This window comes from Falco rusticolus, chromosome 15 (assembly GCF_015220075.1).
Source record: "Falco rusticolus isolate bFalRus1 chromosome 15, bFalRus1.pri, whole genome shotgun sequence".
Classification (NCBI taxonomy): domain Eukaryota; kingdom Metazoa; phylum Chordata; class Aves; order Falconiformes; family Falconidae; genus Falco; species Falco rusticolus.
In genome coordinates this window covers 19,966,315-19,988,638 of record NC_051201.1, presented here as the reverse complement: position 1 = coordinate 19,988,638, position 22,324 = coordinate 19,966,315, and the positions used below count along the sequence as shown (strand labels likewise).

Sequence of the window (22,324 nt, the reverse complement as noted above, 5' to 3'; positions counted from 1 at the left end):
ACAATCACTAACACATCTTGTATCACAGTCTTTATCGTACCAAAAAAGCCCCCACAAGGCAAGTTTCAGCCTCATCATTTTTTTTTTTTTTTTTTTTTTTTTTCCTCTTTCTCAGGAGTTATAAGGAACTATTTGTACTATAGGTCAAGTGAAGCATCCAGGCCAGCCACCAGAGGCTGTTTGCCCAACAGGCTTTTAGATTGCTTTGATAAAGGAGATGGTGCATTGTGGCTCTGAAGAGACTTTAATGGTAGACAATGATTCTGTAGGGCAAAACTCTGGAAACTATTTTAATTGCAAAAAGATTGTTTCATACAGCCACAAAACTATGGCCAACATGCATGGGTTTGTGGATGAGTTTGGAAACTAACAGTATAAAGATGACTGCGTTTAGGACACTTTAGGATTGAGGGACTAATTTCGAAATGATTACCTGAACAGAAGTGTGAGGCATCCCAAGAACTTTTTTTTTCTCCATATAAGAGGAGCAAGAAAAAAAGCAAACAAAAGATATTGATTAATCTCAGTCCCACATCTCCATAAAATCAAGAACAATTAACAGAGAACTCCAGATGTACTACAAGGTAGTAGGCAGCAGATACTGTGAGAAAATGAGACACCAAAAATCCCCAAGGAAGAAAAGCAGCAACAAGTTGACATTCCGTCTGGGCAGTGAGACAACACGTTATTCACAACAGGAGACAAGCTGTATTAGATCAACTTTATTATGTTATCAAAGTTTGACAATAAAATATTCAAAATCTATTGAATGCATTCAATACACAAAAAGAGCATAGAAAATGCTAGGTCTCAGAATATGTTCCATACAAAATACTGTTAAGTGTAGAGCAGCAAAGTCATTGCCAAACATTCCCTGAATTTAAGAGGGCCTTGAACACACCGTGCTCCAAGAACTACCTTAATACCAAACATTCCTTCCTTTGGCCTGCAAGTCCTTTGCAATTATTGCTAGTTATTGAAGCTTTCTATTTTTTTTAAGCAGAATCACACAGTGACTCTGAACCTCTTCAGAAGTATTACAATGACAGCTAAAAGCTTCTTCAGCATTTTCTATACATTTTGTCAAAAATAAGAAATACATTTGGTCCACAAGAGTATTTTTGGTTTCTTAAAGTATCCTGGAAGAATAAAACCAAGGAAAAATTATGGAAAGAGATAGATGATCAGTACGTGTTAGGTATAACACAAAGACGTATCGGTAAATTCAAACATTTCAACTGTGTAGTGTGGCAAAGCACCTCAGTTACTCCTCTTAAGGAAGTGCCACATTGTCCTCAAAGATTTATTTCTTAAAGACCTCTCTCCCCACAAGAATCTAGGCTGCTCCAATGCACCTGGCTCTAGCAGGCCTGTAACAGTAATGCTAAATACTCTTGCCTTGTAGAGGAACATGCCATAGTCAGTAAGCTCTTCTCAACATGCCGAGTGAAGTGGTTCAGTTTCAGCTACTAGAATAACGCAGTTTTACTTCCTGCATTCACTTTTCAATGAGAACTCCATCCTAATATGCAAGACACTTAAAATGAAAGGGTTGGAGATGATTTGGTAGAAAAATCACAACTTCTGGACATCAAACAGAACTATACCCTGCAGAACCGTGACATCCAATCAAAGTCTCGCCAGAAGCACCGTGCTTGCTCTAACACAGTACTCAGAACTCTGGTACACACATTCTTGCACAACAAGGCTTTATCGTGACAAACAAACAAAACAAGCCCTGAAAAACTTTCCACTTCATTTTACCAGGTTAACTAACACAAGTTTATTTAAAGAAACACACTCTAGGGCATCTCAACTAATGGAAAGCTGATTTACAATCTTAAAAGATACAATCAACTGATCTCAGAAACACAGTAATACTAGGTTGCCAAAAATTAAAGAGCAAGAGGTTTCAGGTTTTTTTCTTCTGGGGCACAAAACCTAGTATTAAAAAGGAGTAGTAAAGGAAAAAAGGACAACAACAAAATAAGACCATCTTTTGGAATCCTGTATTTTAGAATTTCGAATCACAAAACCCCCTGAAGCTAAACTCTTAGTATAAAGAAAAAATGCCACAGGTTAATAGGCAAGGATCTAAATGAAGTTCAGAAACATTCCCTAGATCAGGTTAAGAACTGTTTATCTATGAGGTTTTTCAATTTTTTTCAGCCTTTCATGCCCATGTTGGTATCCTGCAATACGGCTCCACTCATTCCAGTGCTTATTAACAGGCATTCTACTGCAGCATGAAATACAGATTGTGATAAGCTGTTCTCTGTAATTTCTTTCTGTTGTAAACCAGTAACATAGCAATATATTCAAAAATTGAGTCAGACCACAGGAAAAGCTTTATTGTCTTTGAGCAGTCTTGGAACACAAACCTGAAGCTTATCCAGCTGACAGCCCTGCGTAAAATAGAACACTTGGCTAAAGGACTTGGGGTGTGGGGGGGTGTGGGGGGGGGGTTACTATTGTTGTTTGGTGTTGTGGTGGTGGTTGGTTGTTAGTTTTTTTATTTCAACATTATCAATTACAAATGGCTTGGGGCAGCTCAGTAATTACTCTGGAAAAGTTTAGGCAATATTGCTGCTGAACTATAGGTTCCTTGGCAACTGAGAAGATAAACATTCTGTTTTAAAAATCAGGAAAACTGTACTCTCCCTCAGCAAAAGTAATAGGGAAAATGCAGGAGGAAAAGTTAAGCCAAGTATCTTCCTTACATAGCTTATCTGTGACCCTAGTTCAAGTTGTTATGGATTTAAGTCATTTCTGAATTAAACCTTAAAGCCTGAAACCTACCTCCTATGCCAAAATGTTTGCATTCTGTAGTAACAAGGGTTCAAGCCTGTCATTTCAACACATCTTACTTAAACATCTAATGGCAGCAAACATTTTATGCATGCTACCAGAACAGTTAAAAACTTTACCCTTTAGACAACTTCAGTTTCTTAAGAAATGAATCCTTAATAGTTCTGATGAGTTTCTAAAACTCTTTAAACATTTTTCTTGGAGGACCTAGCATTTTGAAAGCATTTAAAACTGTGTTTTCAGAAGACTTAAGTGCAGTCTAACTGGGTGACTGGTTTTAAAGCAAGCAAGAGAGAATCTTTGAGTGAAACTCTCCAACAGGACTTCTGTAATCAAGGTTGTAAATACGGTGGCCTTTAGGCTATCAATTCTGTGGAGCTGAGAACTGAATTACTATTTTTTAAACATTGAGTAAAACAATACTGTAGCAAATTAACACAGCTGCATGTTCAGCAATTTATAGAAACATTTAAGGAACAGTGTATCCCAACTTGTTCAAAAAGCAATAATGGAAATTGTAATCTATGGGAAATTAGTGTTAAAACAGAGTTCCTTTTCAGCTGAATGTACTGTTGATCCAATCAGCAGTTGGTCAGTAGCTGGATCAGAGCCTAAGCGTCTGACTGAGAACAAGGTTTACACTTCATACCGTATTATGCTGCCTTCTATTCCTCACCCCATTTCAGGAAGTTGACTCTTCTTTTTGAATTAACGCCCACCATCCCTTATAATTTCCACTACAGGAGATTGTTTTTCACCCAAAAATGCAATTCTGCACTGTATGGATTGATTGCCAATATTCAATTAACTTTATGTGCTACTCCACACAGCTACAGTTACTGCAAGCACCAACCACTGTTTAGCTTCTTTCCCTCATTGATCGATAAAGCACAAGGTATTCCTCGGATTCCAAATCATATGTAATCAGGTTCTAGAAGTTAACGAGCAAACAATTTCTCCTTCTTTTAAAAAAGAAAACAAAAAAAGGTGCCTAGTAAGAAGCTTCAAGTAATTCACACATCTATCTTTTTCCCCAAAAGCTGTAATAAAAGAAAGGCTGGATTATGACAAAAAGCACAGTACCAGGCAGAGCTCTTCCCTATCTTACCTAGTAGACATGCACATTTACAAACTAAGGTACTGGGAGCTGCGAATCAGAATATGCAATACCCTTTAAGAAGTTTACTGTGCTTCCCAAATTGTTAATATCATTCCCTTGTTTAATGGGCATCTGAAATTGCGATCCATCCTAGCCCTCCCACTCCACACCCTGCAAAGACCACACAAAGGAACTCTGGTATCTATGATTCTGTGTAGTATGTGCAAGGGGCTGCACAATCTCCAAATGAAAGTCTGTATGAATATTGGACACAACACTAGAGGCACCAAAATGCATATTTGACCAAATTTGCAGAATATGGAAGTACCATATAAGCATCATAAACACAAATCAGAGACAAACAATCATTTAGGACACCAAACAACTTCTTAAACACAGCCTTAAAAAAACCACAAAATAAATAATTCAAATATCTAAATATCAAGGGATTAAAAGGCATTTTCCCATATTTAAGGGAAGGCATCACAGGTGAGGAAAATAATTGTCAACACAAGGTATCACAAATTAAAAAGCAGCTTTTTCACATAGGAGATAGTAGTATCATTAGATAGCATCTGAATATGCTCATTTCCTGAAAGCTCAAGTATCATGACTTCCTGTTTTTGCATGTCCACCCACTTTTGACATTGCAAGGCACTCTGTAAGTTTACGGTACCGTCCCCATCGCTGTAAAGAATCTTGGGTTCTTTGTCAGGAAAGCTTTCATAATGGAAAGAATCAGGTGTTTCCACGCCAGTACCATAAAGACAGTGTATACGCACACCAGGTGGTGTCATCTGGTAGACCAAGGGTTCAGTGTCTTGTCTCATGAGCCAGCCATCTTCAAAATTGATGTCCCTGTAGAATTTTCGGTAATCCCGAAGAGTATAGTTAGCTGTAGGTGTGCTTACAAAGACCTTATCTGGAGGCCATGTGTAGTTGTAGGGGAGCATCCAATTTGTGGAAACCGCTGATCTCTGCTGGTCTCTAATCTTGAGCGAACTGATAACAGGTATTCTATTGTTGTCACCTTAAAAAAAAGACGAATTTCATTATCCACAAAGTAAAGCATGAATCTTAACCAGCAGCAATTACTACCACTCACAGTGATAGCATGAATAAAAAGATTATTCCCTTTGCTTACAGTGATAATTCCAGGTTTTCCTCATTTATGATTGTCTTCAATCTCTGCAAACTAACTTCTGATAACTTGCAAATTTAAATACAAGGTGATGAATGACTGACAAACCAAGAACACTGCTGCCCTTTCAATATGCTCCTTTTTAAAGGAGAACGTATTTCCTATATAAGCCATGTAAGAAGTCAGCTTTTATTAGGCATTATTTAAACCATTTGCAAGTTTTGTCTTGAATGCTCTTCTGGAAATGTATTTTACAGCAATTCTGATACATAGATCATGTTTTTGCTGAAAGAAAACATAAAAACTTGTGAAAAGACTTTACAGGCTTAACAAAATGTTTAAATGCATATTCAAAACAAGCAGAGTAGCAGTATTTCATTCAGGGTAGCTATAAAAATTACTATATGGTTTATTTACCACTTGGCATAGTGTTTTACCCAGTTTATATACTCCCTTCATAACAAAACCTACCAGAACATGCCTACAATTGGAAGAAAATAGCAGATTCTTAATAGCGTACCTAAAAAGGTAACTATCATAAAAGGAAACAGAAGCGAAGCAAGTATTACGGTCTCTGCTTATGCTATCAAGTAAGAATGCTGCACTCTGTGACCAATCCAGTCTCTATGCGTAATACATTGGCAGAAGAAGAGTTAGAGCTTGTTAGCTTCTGGTGGAAACCATGGAAAACTGCCAGTATCAGCACCTTCCCTTCCAGTCAGAATTTCAATACTGCTAACTTGCTCAGAACACAGTTTTTCCTCTAATTTAGCACTAATATTTTCTAGCAACTCTGGCAACCTAGTCTACATCTTTGCCAAGCAGGGACAGACAAAACCAACAGTTCTTAAAAGACCAGTTGATAGTTACTATACTTGGAAAATGTTTTCTGCTGGCCAAGCTTTTTTTCCAAGGCATTATACTTTCTTAATATAAATATCTAGAGAACTTATTATCAATAAAGGTCTTAAGTTATCCAATACCAAATAAAACACAAAATTGTAAATTTTACCAAATTTAGACTTACTATTTTTACAGAACTAGCATTTGACCAAAACATTTCAAGAATTTCTGTAGACATCAAGTCCATTCTTTTCTTTGTAGTTTGTACCAAAGAAGGCTCAAACTAACACGTGACTAAGTTATAAATTATATGCATCTCTTCATATTTTAACTATTGGTCTTATATCTTCACAAAATTAAAAGCTACTTAATAAGTGGCAGATACAGTGACTACTAGAAACATTTTTTTTAAGAAAAAACTCTGAAGACAGATCTAAGTTAATTTTCATGGTGACTGTCTGGTCAGATCTATCTTCCATTATCACTATGGCTGGCAGACCTCAATTCTTTTGTCAGTGGAAACTTGAATCAGATTTTCCGTTATTAGATCCAGGTGGTTACAGCACGGTGATCCAGGTCAACTACACCATAAAAACTGAAATACGGAAACTGAAACTGCTATTCCTGAAATAACACCAAGGTGTATTTTTCAGTTCCGTAAGGTGGCACTATTACTTCACAAGGAGACAGACCTAAAGCACAGTCATCGAAGTGCTTATGAGGACTATGTGAAGACATTGCTAGTGTAACTGGGAAACAGATAAAAAGGAAACTCAAAGAGCACACCAAGAATTACAAAGGTCCTGTAGAATGTGTTTCATATTGCTGTGTGGTATACACACTTAACTGTGCACACTCACTACTAAGATACAGAATACTACTTACAAGTTTTCAGCAAAGACCAAGTTCTGAATTGAATAGTGGAAGGAACGTGTGCAAAACTTATTTCCAGTAGAATAACCAAATACAGAACCTGATTATCCCTGCCTTCTCTTACAGAACTGTTAGAAAATGCTTATCCGATCCTCTACTTTTCTCTGAAGTGCAGAATCACCGTATGACCAATACCATGCTCAAGGTAGCAGGCACAACATTTAGTCAACAACTGACATTTAGTGAACAAAATATTAGTTCTAAGGAAGACACTGCTAGGATCTCAAGCTGGAAAAAAAATAAAAGCAAAAACCAAGCCAAACACCAAACCAACCAACCACCACAACGAACTCTGTGCCTGCTCACTGTAGTGGGAAGCACATCCTAACTTTATTAGCACTGGAATTGTAACGATATAAGTATTGATCCTGCAAAGCACATGAACAAGTTAGCAGAAAGTGTCACAGAAGATAAATTCCACTTATGTAGCGTTTAGCAGTTTTGATAACAGAACTGTGGATTTGGCATGAACTTGCTAGCCATTAACGTATTATACACAGGAATGCAAGCAACAAGAATGCATTCATAGCTTGCCTTATCTTTCCTGCAGCAATGCAGTATTTTTCTTTAAAGCAACAATTCTTCTGCATACTAACACCCTAATAAGGTCAATTTTAGAAATTCTTTAACAGACTAATGTAATCCAAGTGTTAATGCCTGGTTGAGACAGAACTAGTCTGAATATATGCATTTTGATTTAAACTTTGCTACATGATGAAGTTTCTGCTCTAAAACACAGTTCAGTACAACAGACATACAGATTAAAAGAATTACTACATTTTAGTAGAAATTTAACTATTCATTATGTATTTGTATAGCTAGCCACTTTGGATGAGATGCATTATAAAGGATAAATAAGATATGAAGCACAAAAGTTTAATCCAACAGAAATCTGAGACTAGACTTTTATATAATCATGTGGGATTTTATGAAGGTGATATTAATATTGCTCACTTCCTGCCATTTCTGTAGCATGCAAACTTGTCAGACAAAGCCTGTGGGAAAATGGAAATCAATTTTTACAGTGCCATTGCAATAGATTTAACAAGGTACAACTCAATACAAACATCCAATTTAAGTTTTATAGTTAGCAACTGAGCTGTGCGCTACTATTCAGAATCAAATGCCTTTGCTAAGCAAAGTATTCTTTGATCTGTCCATGCATGGCTAGTGGCTGCTGCGTGTTCTGTGTTTTGATGAAGTCCAGTTTCTGATGTCAGCTTTGTTTAGGAAGAAGCTAGTGATACCCAAAGCTAGCAAGTCAGAAACAAGCTAAAAAAACCAAGGCAGAAGCATCATGAACTAAGTGCAAAAGCACATGAAATAATTATATTATGTTATCACATGATAGGGTAAGTGAACTTTTTCCAGTCATTTGCAGTTACCTACTGTAATAAATAAATACATTATGCTGCTTTATTCAATTTTTTATTTATTTATTTAGTCTTGGGCATATCCAGTAAGCCATACCCAAGACCTCAAAGATTCATTTTCATTATCTGTAGAGTTACAACTTTTGACAGGCATTTGTGCTGTGGGCACCATGTCTACAAGTTTCCCTTCACATAAACCTCAAGCAGCTGTGTGATCTTTAATCAAAGGAAACTACTAAATGCTCCAGAGTCCTTGTTAGCTTTGCAATTCTGAACAGAGAGCAATTAGGCAGAAGTGGCAGAAATAGAAGACACCAGGCCAAACTGCAGATGACAATCTGCTGAAAAAAGGGTAGGAGAGGTCAAGAGGCAATGCAGCTCCTGGTTAAGGGATGTAAAAAAATTCAGTCTGCTCCCATGAAAATAAAAAAATGACAGTACGGTCACAGGGCTTAAAACATCAAGTTGCCATCACTTATGAAAAAAATTTTAACTTCATAGTACCTTGAATTCTTATCCTCCAGGCTTACAATTAACAGCCTAGTTTGTATCTTGCACGACTAATAAAATACATTGTAAACATTCAAGCCACCTACCTGAAGCCAGCACACGGAGAGTTTTAGCCACTCCTCCCCATGGAGCGCCTAATGACACATAATCCCTTATGTACTTGTCTTTCCAATCCTGAGTCTGATGGTTGAGGAAGTAGAGGGTGTACATATTACCCATACTGTGGGCAATTAAAACAACAGGACTTCCATACTGCTCATACATTAACTCTATCATCTTGCGAAGGGCCACAAAATAGTCTCCATTCTCATCTAAAGTAAACATACACAGGTTACACAGTTAATAATTAATCGTGAATGCTGAACTTTTTCAAAAATAGCTTTCTAGAGAATTGTGTTGAACTGTCTGTGAAGTTAACAACACAGACCTTAGAAATGCTAGCATTAAGTGAAAGGAGTGGGTGTTTTTGTGCGGACGTGTTTTGGTGATGTGGGTTTTTTTGTTTTGTTTTTAAGTCAGACTTTAAGTAACAGCTTGCTTAAAGCAAAAAAAAAAAGAAAACATACTACAGAGTTTTGATCTGGGCCCAGGGGTACCCAGACCCCCAGAACCAGTCAAAATTAAGTTTAAGGATAATTGTACAAGTGGGATGGGAGAAGAGACCCAAAACATTATTTGCTGACTGGGAGGGTAAAAATTTCATTCAAGTAACAGTATCTTATTTACTTGGTGCCTTTCGCCAGTCATAAGGTGCTCCTCTTACGTCTTCATCGCGTTTGTAGCCCCAATCTACTAAACTCTGCACCAGCATATAAAAGTAACTGCCTGTATCAGAGGAAAGAAACAGAACAGTGAAAAGATTAGCAGCCATCAGACCATCTCAAAACAAAGTTCTGGAGGCATTATCTCTGATACCATATATACAGACATTAAAACTGTAATCTTAGACTTTGACAATCTAGAAGGCTGCTTATTAAACAAAATGAATTATGCTCGCTGTTCCCCAAAAGTGAGAGAACACCATTACTCAAACTTCTTACTAATTGCCTGATCTATCAATCAAACATGGCAGTGAAGCATAGCACAGAACGGATAAATCTTCCCCAGCAGAATTATGTCTTAGCCTTGAACTGTAAAGAATACACCTCAAATTACTGTGTTAGTTGTTGATTTTTGTTGCCTTTGTTGATTGCAGGTTAACATCAGGCAGGGTATATAATACATTCATGAAGGATGGCCTGGACTTCACCAGTATTTATTCTCAGAGACAAATGCTTACAGCATACCCCAGGGCAAAATTCTGAAAACTACCCCAAAATTATTTTTCTCTCTCTCAGGTAGCAGACTAAGACTTAAATGACTGAACATACTGCTTTAATAGCAAAGAAAGGAAACAGTTGCAGACTGCCTGATGTTATATATTGAAAGATGTTACATATTACAAGCTTTGACACATAGGATTTTAGTATTACCACAAATAAATGCTTTATTAACAGTCTGAAAAAATTGTCAAAGCATCCTATTGAACATCACTGCCATATTTAAATTTTGAGCAGAACCTCACTCCTTAGTCTTAAATGCTTATCATATAGTCCCTGAAGTGAACAGAGGCAATTTTAAATATGGCCCTGTTCTAGTTAAGTGCCATCTAGTGAAAATCATTAAGCACATTACTGCCCTTTTGGCGGTTGCTCCCTAAAGAAATCCATGCTATGAAGCATGTGAAGCTCGGCGCATTACTATTAAATTACTTAAAGTCTTCAGCCACAGCTAATAACACCTCACAAAAGCTTAGAGTCAGTGTTTTCTGAAAGACTACTACTCCAAAAAACACTAAACAAAAAAAAAAACCCTCTGCAAATACATTAATGCAGAAATCTTCTGCAGCACAAATATAACTCTTAATAATTACTCTGACACCAACAAAAGAGAAGGAACTATAGGGTATGGTACTGTATCTCCCAAGCCCATTAACTCATTCTTAAGGCCAAAGAGTATCTTACTCAGAACCAAGCTGAAGTGTGTTTATTTTGGTTTTGTTTGTCAAGCTTCAGTCACAGAATTTTCTACTAAATCCATCTCATTTTCCAAAAGCATCTGTCTTCAAAATGCCTATTCAAGTTTCATCCCGAGAACTGAAATTTGGCACAAGACTAGTAACATGGAATTTTCTTGTCTCTATCGGGTGAAACAACAGGCAAAATACAATGCAATGAAAACATTTAAAAGCCAAGTGAACCATGCGCTACCCTACTACACACAAAAAAAATAATTCAGTTTTTCTACTTCTAAACAGAACAGTAATTTGAAGTCACATTTCAGTAGCTTGTTGTATAAGACACACTAGATAAATCCTACAGCTAACAAAGCACTTCAGACACAGCTTGTACATACCAACGCTCCTTTTACTTGGGTCGAGGAATTCCAGGGAAAATGTCTGCCCAAACCCTGGCACTCTGATATCCACTCCATCTGGTGGTTCTGTAATCTTACTTGTTCGATTATATACCAGCCTGGGGGTAAAAAAAGAAAGAGGAAAAACATGAAACATGTCATACTACCACATGACAACTCTCAAGTGTATTGAGTCTTACATTCTGAGTGCGGTAACAAGAACTTTAAGTGCTATCATCCAGAAGGGGAAAAAGACCCAGGCAGACATTATAAGCCAATAATGGCTAAGAGGTTATACAATGTAAACAGTTATTTCAATTAGTTTAATGTTTGACATGCAGAATCTGAGACTTCTCTATAAAACTCAGTATGGAGAATTGTGGCTGAACTTCAACATTATATAAGCTACTTTATATAGTTCTATACCATTTCATTTTGCATGAAGCCACGTAATGGAGAAAATAATGTCAAGAAATAAGACTGTGGCAGTGGAAGATAAAATACCTGTAAAATCAGATATGAGAAAAATTCTTCTAGATAAGGAGTAATTCATTTCTGCTTAACTAGAACACCCATATCAGCCTAAGGGAGTACTTGACATTTCTTGATTAATAACCTCAGGAAACACATAGAGGTATTAAGTGTTTTGTAGATACTTTTCAAATCAATTTGAGATATGAAAAATCTGGAGCATTGTGTCAGGGTTGTTTTGTTGGTTTTTTGTTATTGCTGGTTTGTTTTTGTTAATTTGTTTTGTTTTGTTATTGGTGGTTTGGTTGGTTTTAATACTATATCAATACAATTGCCATTCCTGAATGGAAGGTTTTACCCCTAGATGGAGTCTTAAAATCTGAATTGATACTCAAATCTTCATACACCAAAAATCTCTCTAACCTGTAAGGCATATAGCAAGACGTAAAGCAGAGGTACAACTACACAACAGCTTGGTATAGTCATATAAGAGAGCAACAAGGCAATACAATATTTTCAAATTGCAAAAGCTAAGCATTTCTTGTTTTCATAGAGATATTTATATGATTTTTATTGGAACATTAATGAAGCAGTTCGAACAATGAAATAGTCTGGAAGCTTTAAATCAGACAATGTTTTAAACCAAAAGAATTCTGGAAAGATACCTCCAGACTACCCTTGAAGGACTGACTGACCCTGTGTGCCTCCAGTGCCCATAAGACTGCTCTCTAATGACACATTGCCAGCAAAAGTGCAAGCTCACGTTCCTCCTGCCTGTCCCCTCTGAGCTGCCCAATGTACCCCCTTCCCCCATGCCTCATCAAAAAAGCAGAAAATGTTCTGCTTTAGATAAGCCTAGAGAAGTACTTGTCTGATAACTGCCCAAACAAACACTGGGTAACTGGTAGGAGATAAAGCAGAAGAAACGAAGAGAACCTCTGCTTTTCATCAGTGATGAAGTTACCTCGTACAAAGCACATCTTCCGATTCATCCAATTACTCTACCTAGCAGAATTCCAAGTCATTTCTTTCAAGGGCCTTGAATCAGAAAAGCAACTTCAAGGCAGCCATCCCATACAAAGTATGTCAGTCTAAGGAAAAGGAGATAACCGCAAAGAGCAACATTTCTGGTCTTACCTGATATTATCAATCCAGCAGTCAATGATGACTGGCAGAAGCAATTCTAAATTCAGCCAGAGTGTAAAATAACTGTCTGTCTTCTTAGAGCAGAGATAATGCACTACCGATGGCTTATCTAACTTGGCTTCCAACTGATTACCCAAGTCTCCTGGAACTGAAAGATATAAAAAGGAGTCACTTTTAATTTTAGAGTGTATAACATTCTACATTATAATAGACACATCTTAATACTGTAGCCTTAATATGCACTATCACTGCATCCAGGGACACCATTAATTTTTATAACTGGATAAAAAATATTAGAGAAGAACAAAGTACTGCATGCACATCTTCCACTGAAAATATCTGGATTTTCAAAAGTTAGTAGCTGGGGAACCACCATGTAGAATAATTCTGGATCAACAGTTTGTAAGTTCAAAGAGCAGACTAAATAGGAACAGGTCACATTAGGCCACGGGTATGAAAAACAGATGGTCTCTGACATTATCAATATTATCTGTGTTTTAAACTACAAACTGAATCTTTCTGAAAGACTTTTTTTCTTCAGAATACTACACCTGCACATGCAAATCTTCCTGTTCTTTTTAAACAGCTGCCCACAAAGTAGCAATTTGACATGAAAATGTGAAAGCAGCTCTGTATTTTTTTTCCCCACTTCTTCACCTCCAAGCACACTTTTGCTACATAAGATTTAGTTGGCTAACATAATAATCCAGATACATAGTTTCATCTCTTTTACATTCAGGTTTGGATGCAACAACAGTTTTGATCTTCACTTTTTTTTCTCCTGATACATTACGTGAGAAACACTTGGAGGGAAGGGTCTTGTATTTGCATGCTCTCTGAAGTGCACTGTTCTTAAGGCATATACTAAATACAAGTACTCCCTTGATGAAGTTTTATTTTCCTTTCTTTTAAACACTAGATGGAGACAGGAATGTTATTTCTAAATTAGAACGAAATTTAAAAAATGCTCTTAATTTTCAGCAGCAAGTTTCAAGAGAAACTTCTTAACATTCTGTTATGTTTAACCATTTTTTCCTCAAGAACAGAAAGGCAAAAGATACTCCAGCAACTGAAAGTTACTCTGTGTTAGAAAAAAAAAAAAATAATAGGCATTAGGTACTTAAGGGTTCCCCCCCCCCCCTTCAGCTCCACATATCCCCATCTTTTTGGATGAGTGTATAACTGTATCCTATTTTACTTGGCAATGTTTAATTTTTAGTGTTTTAATGCAGACCTACCCATACAGTTGCTTCCCACTTCAGTAAATTATTTAATCAAAACAGTTAGAGTTCTCTAGAACACTCATACTTAGTAATGGTTTAAAGAAAGAGATAATACCTTTTAGTGGAAAACCCAATTTAACTGGAAAAACAGATATGCTCTCAGAGAAACACTTACTGCAGAACTGAAAAAAGGGCAGAACTTCAGACTATAGACCTGGACAACCACGCTGTTACAACCTTCAGCCACTGCAGGTTACGCCCCCCCCCCCCCCCCCAAGAGGTATACCTCAGGATTTCTTTATTAACTACCCCTACTTTCTCATTAGGTTTTTAGTGTTTTTATTTCTGTAGTCTTAAGTGAAACGTTAAAAGACCCAGTAGCTGACCGCAGTTTATTTTAGGTCATATTTCAAGGACTCTGATACACTGGAAAGCATAGTAAGGGAGATTATAGTATTGCATCACACCCTAGAAAGTTTACTGAAGTTCAGTCTTGTAACCTCACAAAATGCTGTTTAGTTATTGCTTATAGAACTGTAAGGCAACAGCTTTTCCACAGTCTTGTGCCTGTGCTGTATCAGTGCTTTTAATTAGAAAATGAGCAGAATGCAATTCTATTTATATCAATCATTCATGGCTGGCCAGTCTCAGCAGCAGATCTGCCAAGGACAGAACAGGTTGATTCTGTCTTCAGTTTCAATGCAAAACAAAGTAGAAGAGTGACACTCTGTTCTACCCTGGAATCTCATTTCCTTGGGTAAAAATCAAGTTCTTTCAGCAAAGATACCTTTCAAAGACTTAGACAAACATGTGGAGTATCACAGTTTTAAGACTTGCTGAGGTTTCCAAACAGCACTCAAATAATCATAAGCATGCCTGCTCAGAGTAGGAAGACTCACAACTGAAGAAGTTTAAAATTATGATGAAGATACATTTATCAACAAGAGTACTGAAAACAGGAAACCACATACTCTGACTTCATGGAGTCATCTTAGATTAGCTGCAAATTCAATTTAGTTAAGATATTTTATCCCCAAGCTTCTTGACAATAGAGGCTGTGCTCCTGTGTCCAATTCAGAGCAGAAGATGAGAAACATTACATACTAATTTTTACTCTAGAGATAAGGAACAAGTGGAAGAGTGGTAATTTTATGTAATTCTAAACAAAAGATAAGAGGCTAGTTCCACCTTTACTGAGATACAATACTCGAGTTTAAGAAAGTAGTGTTTCATATACATGTACAGCTGTGATGCCTGTTTGCTTATAAAGCAGGGATTAAAAAAAAAAGGGAGGGGGTGGGGTTCAGGTTTAACATTTCCTTATTAACAGTGTAACTGCTAATCACTGTAATTCACAACTTTAGGTTAATTTTCTAAATTATTTTCTGCAAGCTAAAGAGTTCATGATGAAGCTATAGGGAATAAAATGCAAATTTTCATTTTTGGGAGTATGGAAAGAAACATGCAAGATCTTCAGTCCTCACTCCACACAATTAAACATTGTTAATGATTTACATTTTGGCTGGAGAACTACTTCGTAGCTTTTTGATAAGTAACAAGTTAAAAAAATATCACATTGAAGATTAATTCTGTAGGGTAAGGACATACCTCTGAATTGTCTGTGATGGAATTTATTTGAGAGCAGTAGAAAAAAAACATTTCTCTTTACTTTCAGACCATATACAGAAAGCATCTGTGGGCAGAGTAATTCGTAAGACCTTTTCTCCTCATCCTCTCATCTACCAATATTGGTAGTTTCCAAACCTTTTACATTTGAAACATTATAGCAAGTTCTTACTTTTAAAAACTTGCAGACTGGCCCGGTAAACATACAAAATAACTGGTGAGTGGAGTTCTGCAAAATACATCAGCGCTAGAGAACTGGACATCCAAGAAAAGATCTCAAGCAGAACCCTTGCTTCCCTCATTTGCAGTTGTGTAATATGGGTATTGGCTTCTGAACTGCAACATGTAGAAATATAATGAGATTTCACATTTAGCAGAAAAAAAAACTGTTTCCATCAGATCTGACGATTTATCAGTTCTAGCATATCCTCATTTTTCCACAAAGACTGCAATCCCAACAGAACTTGTTCTAATACATCAATAAGCCCAATTCACTTCCAGTATTATAGTATCCTTTGCTGGCATTTTATTTTTTCTCTATTGCCCTGACAAAACTAGTAGATCTGCTTCTGGGATCTGTGCCTGTTTAGTTAAACCTTACAGAAAGCACATTTACAAGTTTCACTTGAGAATTTTAAAGATGCTACAGACTTTTCCAAGTCTGGGAACTACAATAACTAGCTTTATGATATACTGATACTCCTGCCTATTGCTATCCTTAAGTCTCAATGACTTATTCACAGTTCTCAGCAGAAGACAGTAAGCAAATTGCAGCTTGGAAAGTGACTTGCCTTAATACCACTCAGGAAACTAAGAAAAAAAAAAAAAGAAAAGAAAAAAAAAGGACATTCAAAAAAAGCCATGAATAGCAGAATCTTAAATTTAATTTGGAAAAAGAAAAAATAGTACCTATATAATAACATGGGGGTGGTGAGCTATTCTTTTTGTGGCAAAAAGGCCATCAATTGATACTGGGTTTTTTAGTATTCTCTGCAATGCAAATGCCTTTGGATGTATATCAACTATCATAACTTTTAAACTGGTATGATTTCCTCAACTGTCATCTTTCTGGTTCTATAATTTACCCTTCCTTTAAAATGAACCAAGTTTTCTGGAAAATTTCAAACTCTGACCAAGTTCTTTAAGGAGAACCTCTCAAAGTAGCTCATAGACTCAGTGATAGACTGCCACAGAAAATGCTTGTGTTTAAAATTAGGAACAAGAAAGCAAACAACATCTCACATGATACTTCTAGATACCTCAGATCACATGAGGCATAAACATTTAAATCACTCCTGACATCTAGCCAGCTGACCATTCAAACACACACACCTCAATTAGTAGTCAGCAGGAATTCACAGGCAAGCCTCCTTTGCATGTAAATCAATTATTAACAAACTTAATTTAGGTGTCTTTCTAGAAAACTTTAGCCAAGTACCTGACAAATTGTTTGCAGAAGGTATCAGAACATTGATATAGTAATTGTGTTGAGTCAGCTCTAAAAGGTAAAGAGTTCAGTGAATCCGCTGCTGATCTTATAAGGTTATCAGCTCCCAAAATTGATAAGACATGAGATAGTATGCAGTGACTATCGATGGACTATATGAGAAAATGAAGGAGGAAGAACAGCCACAAAATAAAGAAACTTACCGTGAACATTAGAAGGCAAGCGTGTTGAATACATAACTAAACCGATAAGAGAAGCGCAAAAGTATTATAATTGCATGTAAACATGAAGCAGATACCCAGAAGTACTTGCACAGAATATATACATATATATACACCAATTTTTAGTAGGTATTGTCAGTAGAGCAGAGGTTTTCGGTAGGTTGCCCTGGTTCTTAAGTGAGATCTTACTGTGTGAATATATTGTGCTGGCTGAATAGGAAACAACAACAAAAAAAAGCGCAGCATGAAAGTAATTCAGTATCTTAAGTAGTCCTCCTTTTCCCCAAACATACTTGGGAGGAACTCCAAGACAATCAGCTTACATTTTAATGAGCCTTGTGGCTTTGATATCAAGCCTTCAGGCAGGACTCTGGAAGTAAGGTTTTGACTTTGACTCTCATGCTTCTTCTCCAGTACCGCTATTATATGACTACCCTTTGATGCTTTGTTGTTTAAATCTCTGGGGAAACTGAGCCACAGCATTGCAGTATTTTGCTGTCAGTTACTGCCCATGTCAGTTTGGTCCCTGCTCTTGCTCCCTTGCTATGTACAAACATGATCTTCAGGCATAGTAGCTCCTGCTACTAAAGCACCATTTGATGACGCACAGACCAGCTTAAAAAATAACCTAATCCAAATGGATCGGTGCTGCTCTCCACATTCCTTGTACCAGCTGCTCCATTAAGGTAATTCAACTACAAAATTAATCACTGCTTCCTCAACAGGTTCATTTTTTCCTGCTTTAGCAAAACAAGTAACTCCACAAAGTGGCCAACAAGCAGGCACAAAGGAAAGCTGGGGGAGCACTAATGAGCTATTAGATTGGCTTGGCTGTTTCACAGAACACCCTTCACCTGAGCCAGTGCAGGGACTCCACAAATCTACAATTTGTTGCCACCACAACTACAGCCAATAGTTACAAGGTTGTATTTAAGCAGCTCATCTGTTTTCAGATTTGACATTCCTAGAAGCAGTGGTTTTGTTAGTACTTTGGGAGCAGGACGAAGTTACCCATATATAGATGAGTTCCCATATTTGCGAGCTACTACTCTACTTCCTCCTCCGTTACTTGGGTAAGCACAGGTTGCAAATGCAAGTGGGGTGATTACATGAAAAATATGAGAACAAGTTACACTGGGTCTTGTGACCATCACTGGTCTAAAACATTTATGAAGTCGTCATTATGTTGACAACATTCCTTTCACCAGCATTCCTTCTTTCTTTATTCCTTAAGAGCAGATGGCCTACTTGCCATGCATAGAATAAGATCAAACTTGTTAACTCCCCTTTCTACTTAAGTTTTAACTTCCAAACAGACTAAGAGTGACTGTTTAGATCACCAGGCCACGTTTACAACAAGATAAAACCCTACTTAAAAACAGAACACATCGTGTGAGGAATTAAGGGTCTCTATGGCAGCCTGTTAAGTCAGGAGGACCAGCTCTGCATCTCCCTTTTGCATGGTCTCCAAAACCATCTCAGGCTTGTATAATGTACCCTTACATATACCTCTGAATCTCCTTTTGCATTTGTGATTCCAATGTAGTATGTGTTTTTCTCCCCTTTCCCAAACACCTGTTAGGCTAGCACTTAGAATGCCTCCCCAAATGATTCTCCTAAACCCTCCTACCATCCTCATCTCAGTAATTCCTAAAAAGCTTATCTTAACATGTCACATACGCAAGAAGGGTGAAGAAAAGGTCACAAGAAGTTAACTAGCACCAGGATGAGAACATTTCATACAGAACCAGCGAGTAACCACCAGTCACTCCTCCTTTATTTGTTTGACCTTCACTGCCCATGTCATGTCTAATTGAAGCTAAGCTCTTAGTGCAGGTGCCTTTACAATGTCAGTCATTTCTATACATAAAAAAACCCATAGTATTTTACAGTAGGAAGTTACGGCAAAGAGTGCCTACTTTCTCAAACGTACCAACAACCCAGAAAAGTTATTTATGTTAAAAACTATTGAATCTTCACTTTCTGGACAGGCCAGGACTGGGCAGCAGCGAACAGCAAATTTTAAACCACAGATGCTGACTAGAATAGGAAGAGATGCAAGTTCTTGCTGTTACAGTGAATTGTCATCAAATGCTACAGAAAATCTGTGTTTTAAACCCCTCACTGATAAACGTATGCTCAGCCACGCAGTATTTATCAGAATGTCTCTTAGGAAAGCAAAATGTAGGTCAGCCACAGTTTCTAAAAGCATCCTTAGGGAACATAGATACTTGCAATAGATCCATCAGTAGTAACTCCATGCTTCTATAATCAGTATCCTTTTATCCCAATTGCTTTTAAGTAGCCTTTGATTCCTTCATAGCTAGAATTGAACATTGGATGAGTGATAAAACACTATCACCTGTTCATCAAGAAGCTTGCAGTGGAATAATTGCCAAATCTTATTGCTAAACCCCAGCATTACAGAGCTGAAAGATGGGATAACAGATTGCTTCCAGCTTTCACAGGCAGGACCCAAGAACTTTTGTTTGCATTTTAACTGCAGCGTCTTTAAGACATCCTTTTGCATTTTCTACTTCAGAATCTACAGCCTCTCAGTTAGTTCAGCCATCTCTTAAGACTTGTGAATTTGTACATGGGAGTCCCCTGATACGCAGCATCTTTAAAAGAGTTCTTGTTTAACATTTACCCTTTTTTGTCAAAAGTTTGTAACAGTAGGAATAAAGTCAACAGCAGAGCCTAAATTATTGTAAATAAGAGGAGCTTAAACTGAACATCATGCTATGATTATCCTTTTCCCATTTTATTTTTGTCTTCTCCCTCATCGAGATCAGTTGCATAATAAGAACATACAGCACATGAGTACATTCACAGGACAGACTACTGACACCAGTACCACCAAACGCACTTAATGTATTAGAGGAATTACAGGTTACGTAGTAAAGTTACTAAAACATTTAAAATTTATTTCTGATTCCTATCAACGGATACAAAAAGCATCTAACAAATATCACTTGGTAATTAGAGGAATACTTTCTATGTATTTGTTAGAAAGTATTTTGTTTGTATTAACAGGTGAAACAATGGGCCAGTAATCAACAGTCATTTTATGTCAAGCGATGGAATATGCATATTATTTTTCAAATACTTGTAGTTTGACTGCTCTAACACCCGCTCCCTCCCCTTTCCCCCTCCGACTGCAGCTTCTGCCACCAAAGGTTGACGCAGAGCAAAAACGTACGAAGCGACAGGCTGGCTTTAGTTAACGAGCTAAAAATATATTTAAGCCAGCCCGGTTCTTCCCGTACCCACCGAAAAACAGAGGCCACCCCACACTGCCAGCGTGGTCGTGCCCCCCCACCCCCCGTGTTGCCAACCCCCGGCCCCGGGCCTGCATTTCTGGCGTTGGCTGCCGGGTCGGGCAGCGTTATGGAGCTGCGGCTCCGTGCGCAGCGGCGGCGCCCCCCGGTACCGCACCAGCCGGGGCGATCCCGCCCGGCGGAACACGCCGCTGGCAGCGGGCTGGGCCGGGCGGGGCGCGCACCCCCCCAGGCCGCCCGCCGCCTCCGGCGACAGCGGGCTCGGCCGGGCCCGCGGCGCACCCACCGCCGACCCCCGGCTCTTACCCAGCACCACGGGCGGCCCCGCGGGCCGGCGGCGCGGCAGGCATCCGCCGCCGGGGCAGAGCAGCAGCAGCAGGAGGCTGAGGAGGGGGCTCCCGCCCGGGAGCGGGAGGAGCCTGGCGCCGGCCGGCGGGACCATCACCCCAGCGCATAACCCCGGGGCCGGGAGCCACCGCCACCCCGCGCCGGGCGCGTCGCAGTCGCTCCGCCGGGGCTGCCGCGGCCGCCCGGAGTGCGGCCCCGCCGCCCGGCCCGGCCGAAAAAGGGCCGCCCCGCCCCGGCGGCAGCGGCGCCGCCCCCGCAGGCGTCACCAGCCGAGCGCGGAGGGCCCGACCGGTGCGGCCTCGCCTCCCGCAGCGGCCCGGGCGGGACCGGCTCCCCGCGCTGCCGCCGGCAGCCCCGCCGCGCCCCCGCCCCCACGGCCCTGCGCGGTGCCCAGCCCCGCAGCAACCGCTGTAAATGTGGCCGCCCCGTCGCCTGTCGCAGGGCCCGGCTGCCGCGGCCCCGGCCCGGCCCAGCCCGTGCGAGGCGGAGCGGACAGGCGGAGCACCCCGGGCAGGTAGAGTACTCAGGGCACGCGGGGCACCCCGGGCAGGTAGGGCACCCCGCAGGTCTCGGCCGGGGCCTCTGGTCCCTGCTGGCACACGCACTTCGAGAGGGGGACCCTTGTCTCAAGTTGCTACACCTGCAGCTGTGGTTGCTGCGAGTGAAGGAAGGGGCTGTTGCTGCAAAACTTAGGTCTAAAAATAAGTAGCATGTAGGAGTCGTGGTCAGAATGGTTTAAGGAAAACCAAAAATAATCAGCAAAGCTGGGAATTTTAATATTACATAGCCAAGAGATTGAGCATCTGATATAAAAGCTTATGGGTATAGCTGTATTTCAGGCAATGCCAGACTAACGTGACAGCTAATTGGTACAGACTGTCATCAAGATCAGGCATTTGGCAATACTGGAAAAAAAATCGTTAGACCTTTATACACATAACAAGAACAAGTAGACTTGTAATTACAGTAATTTTAAACCAGAAAGGGTATAAGCCTTTGTGCTTTGGCAATACCAGTTAGTAGGAGTTAGGTGCTCCATGTCTCGTTGGTGGGTGTCTGGTTGTGGAGGGGAAGGAAGAAAGGTATCCACAGAAGCAGAAACAAAACAGGGGGAAAAATGGTGCTTGGAATCGGTGTAGTCACATCTCATGATCAGTTGTGGTTGCGCTGATGGGCAGTACAAGGTTTCCTTGGTTCAGTCATAAATCTGCTCCCATTGTGGATGTAGTAACACTTTCTGAGCCCGGGCTTACCAACAAATGCTCAGAGTACAGCTATTTCCAACAGTGTTACATTGCAACACGGGCACTGCAGTGTCTGCTTCACAGCTTCCTACATCCCTCAATGTGTCTACTAATTTTCAGAAATATTCCTCACTTGAATAGTTAATACACTCGCATGAACAATATCACAAATGAAAACACAGGAGTAGAAAAGTACTCATTGACTTGGTAACTCCT

The 22,324-nt window shown here is 39.3% G+C and overlaps 1 protein-coding gene and 1 long non-coding RNA gene across 2 annotated transcripts in view; one reads left to right on the top strand and one right to left on the bottom strand.

Annotated features, from left to right (window-relative positions):
• LOC119157823 overlaps positions 1-22,324 on the top strand; it is a 63,391-nt gene that overhangs the window by 31,853 nt on the left and 9,214 nt on the right. The window lies entirely within an intron of this gene.
• Positions 708-21,079, bottom strand: PLA2G15 (phospholipase A2 group XV). Its single transcript, XM_037409125.1, has 6 exons — positions 20,823-21,079; positions 12,710-12,866; positions 11,102-11,220; positions 9,434-9,532; positions 8,794-9,018; positions 708-4,937 (listed from the first exon to the last, which is right to left on the bottom strand). Exons 1-6 carry the CDS (start codon positions 20,956-20,958, stop codon positions 4,426-4,428), a joined length of 1,248 nt encoding a protein of 415 aa, XP_037265022.1. The 5' UTR covers positions 20,959-21,079; the 3' UTR covers positions 708-4,425.

Bases quoted from the DNA above. Each gene is read 5' to 3' on its own strand.
- PLA2G15 (XM_037409125.1), bottom strand. From the start codon at position 20,958: ATGGTCCCGCCGGCCGGCGCCAGGCTCCTCCCGCTCCCGGGCGGGAGC. The intron at 11,221-12,709 runs GTAAGACCAGAA...TTTTACCCCCAG, and splicing joins TGCTGGATTGATAATATCAG to GCTGGTATATAATCGAACAA. The intron at 9,019-9,433 runs GTAAATAAGATA...TGTTTACTTTAG, and splicing joins TGACTGGCGAAAGGCACCAA to ATGAGAATGGAGACTATTTT.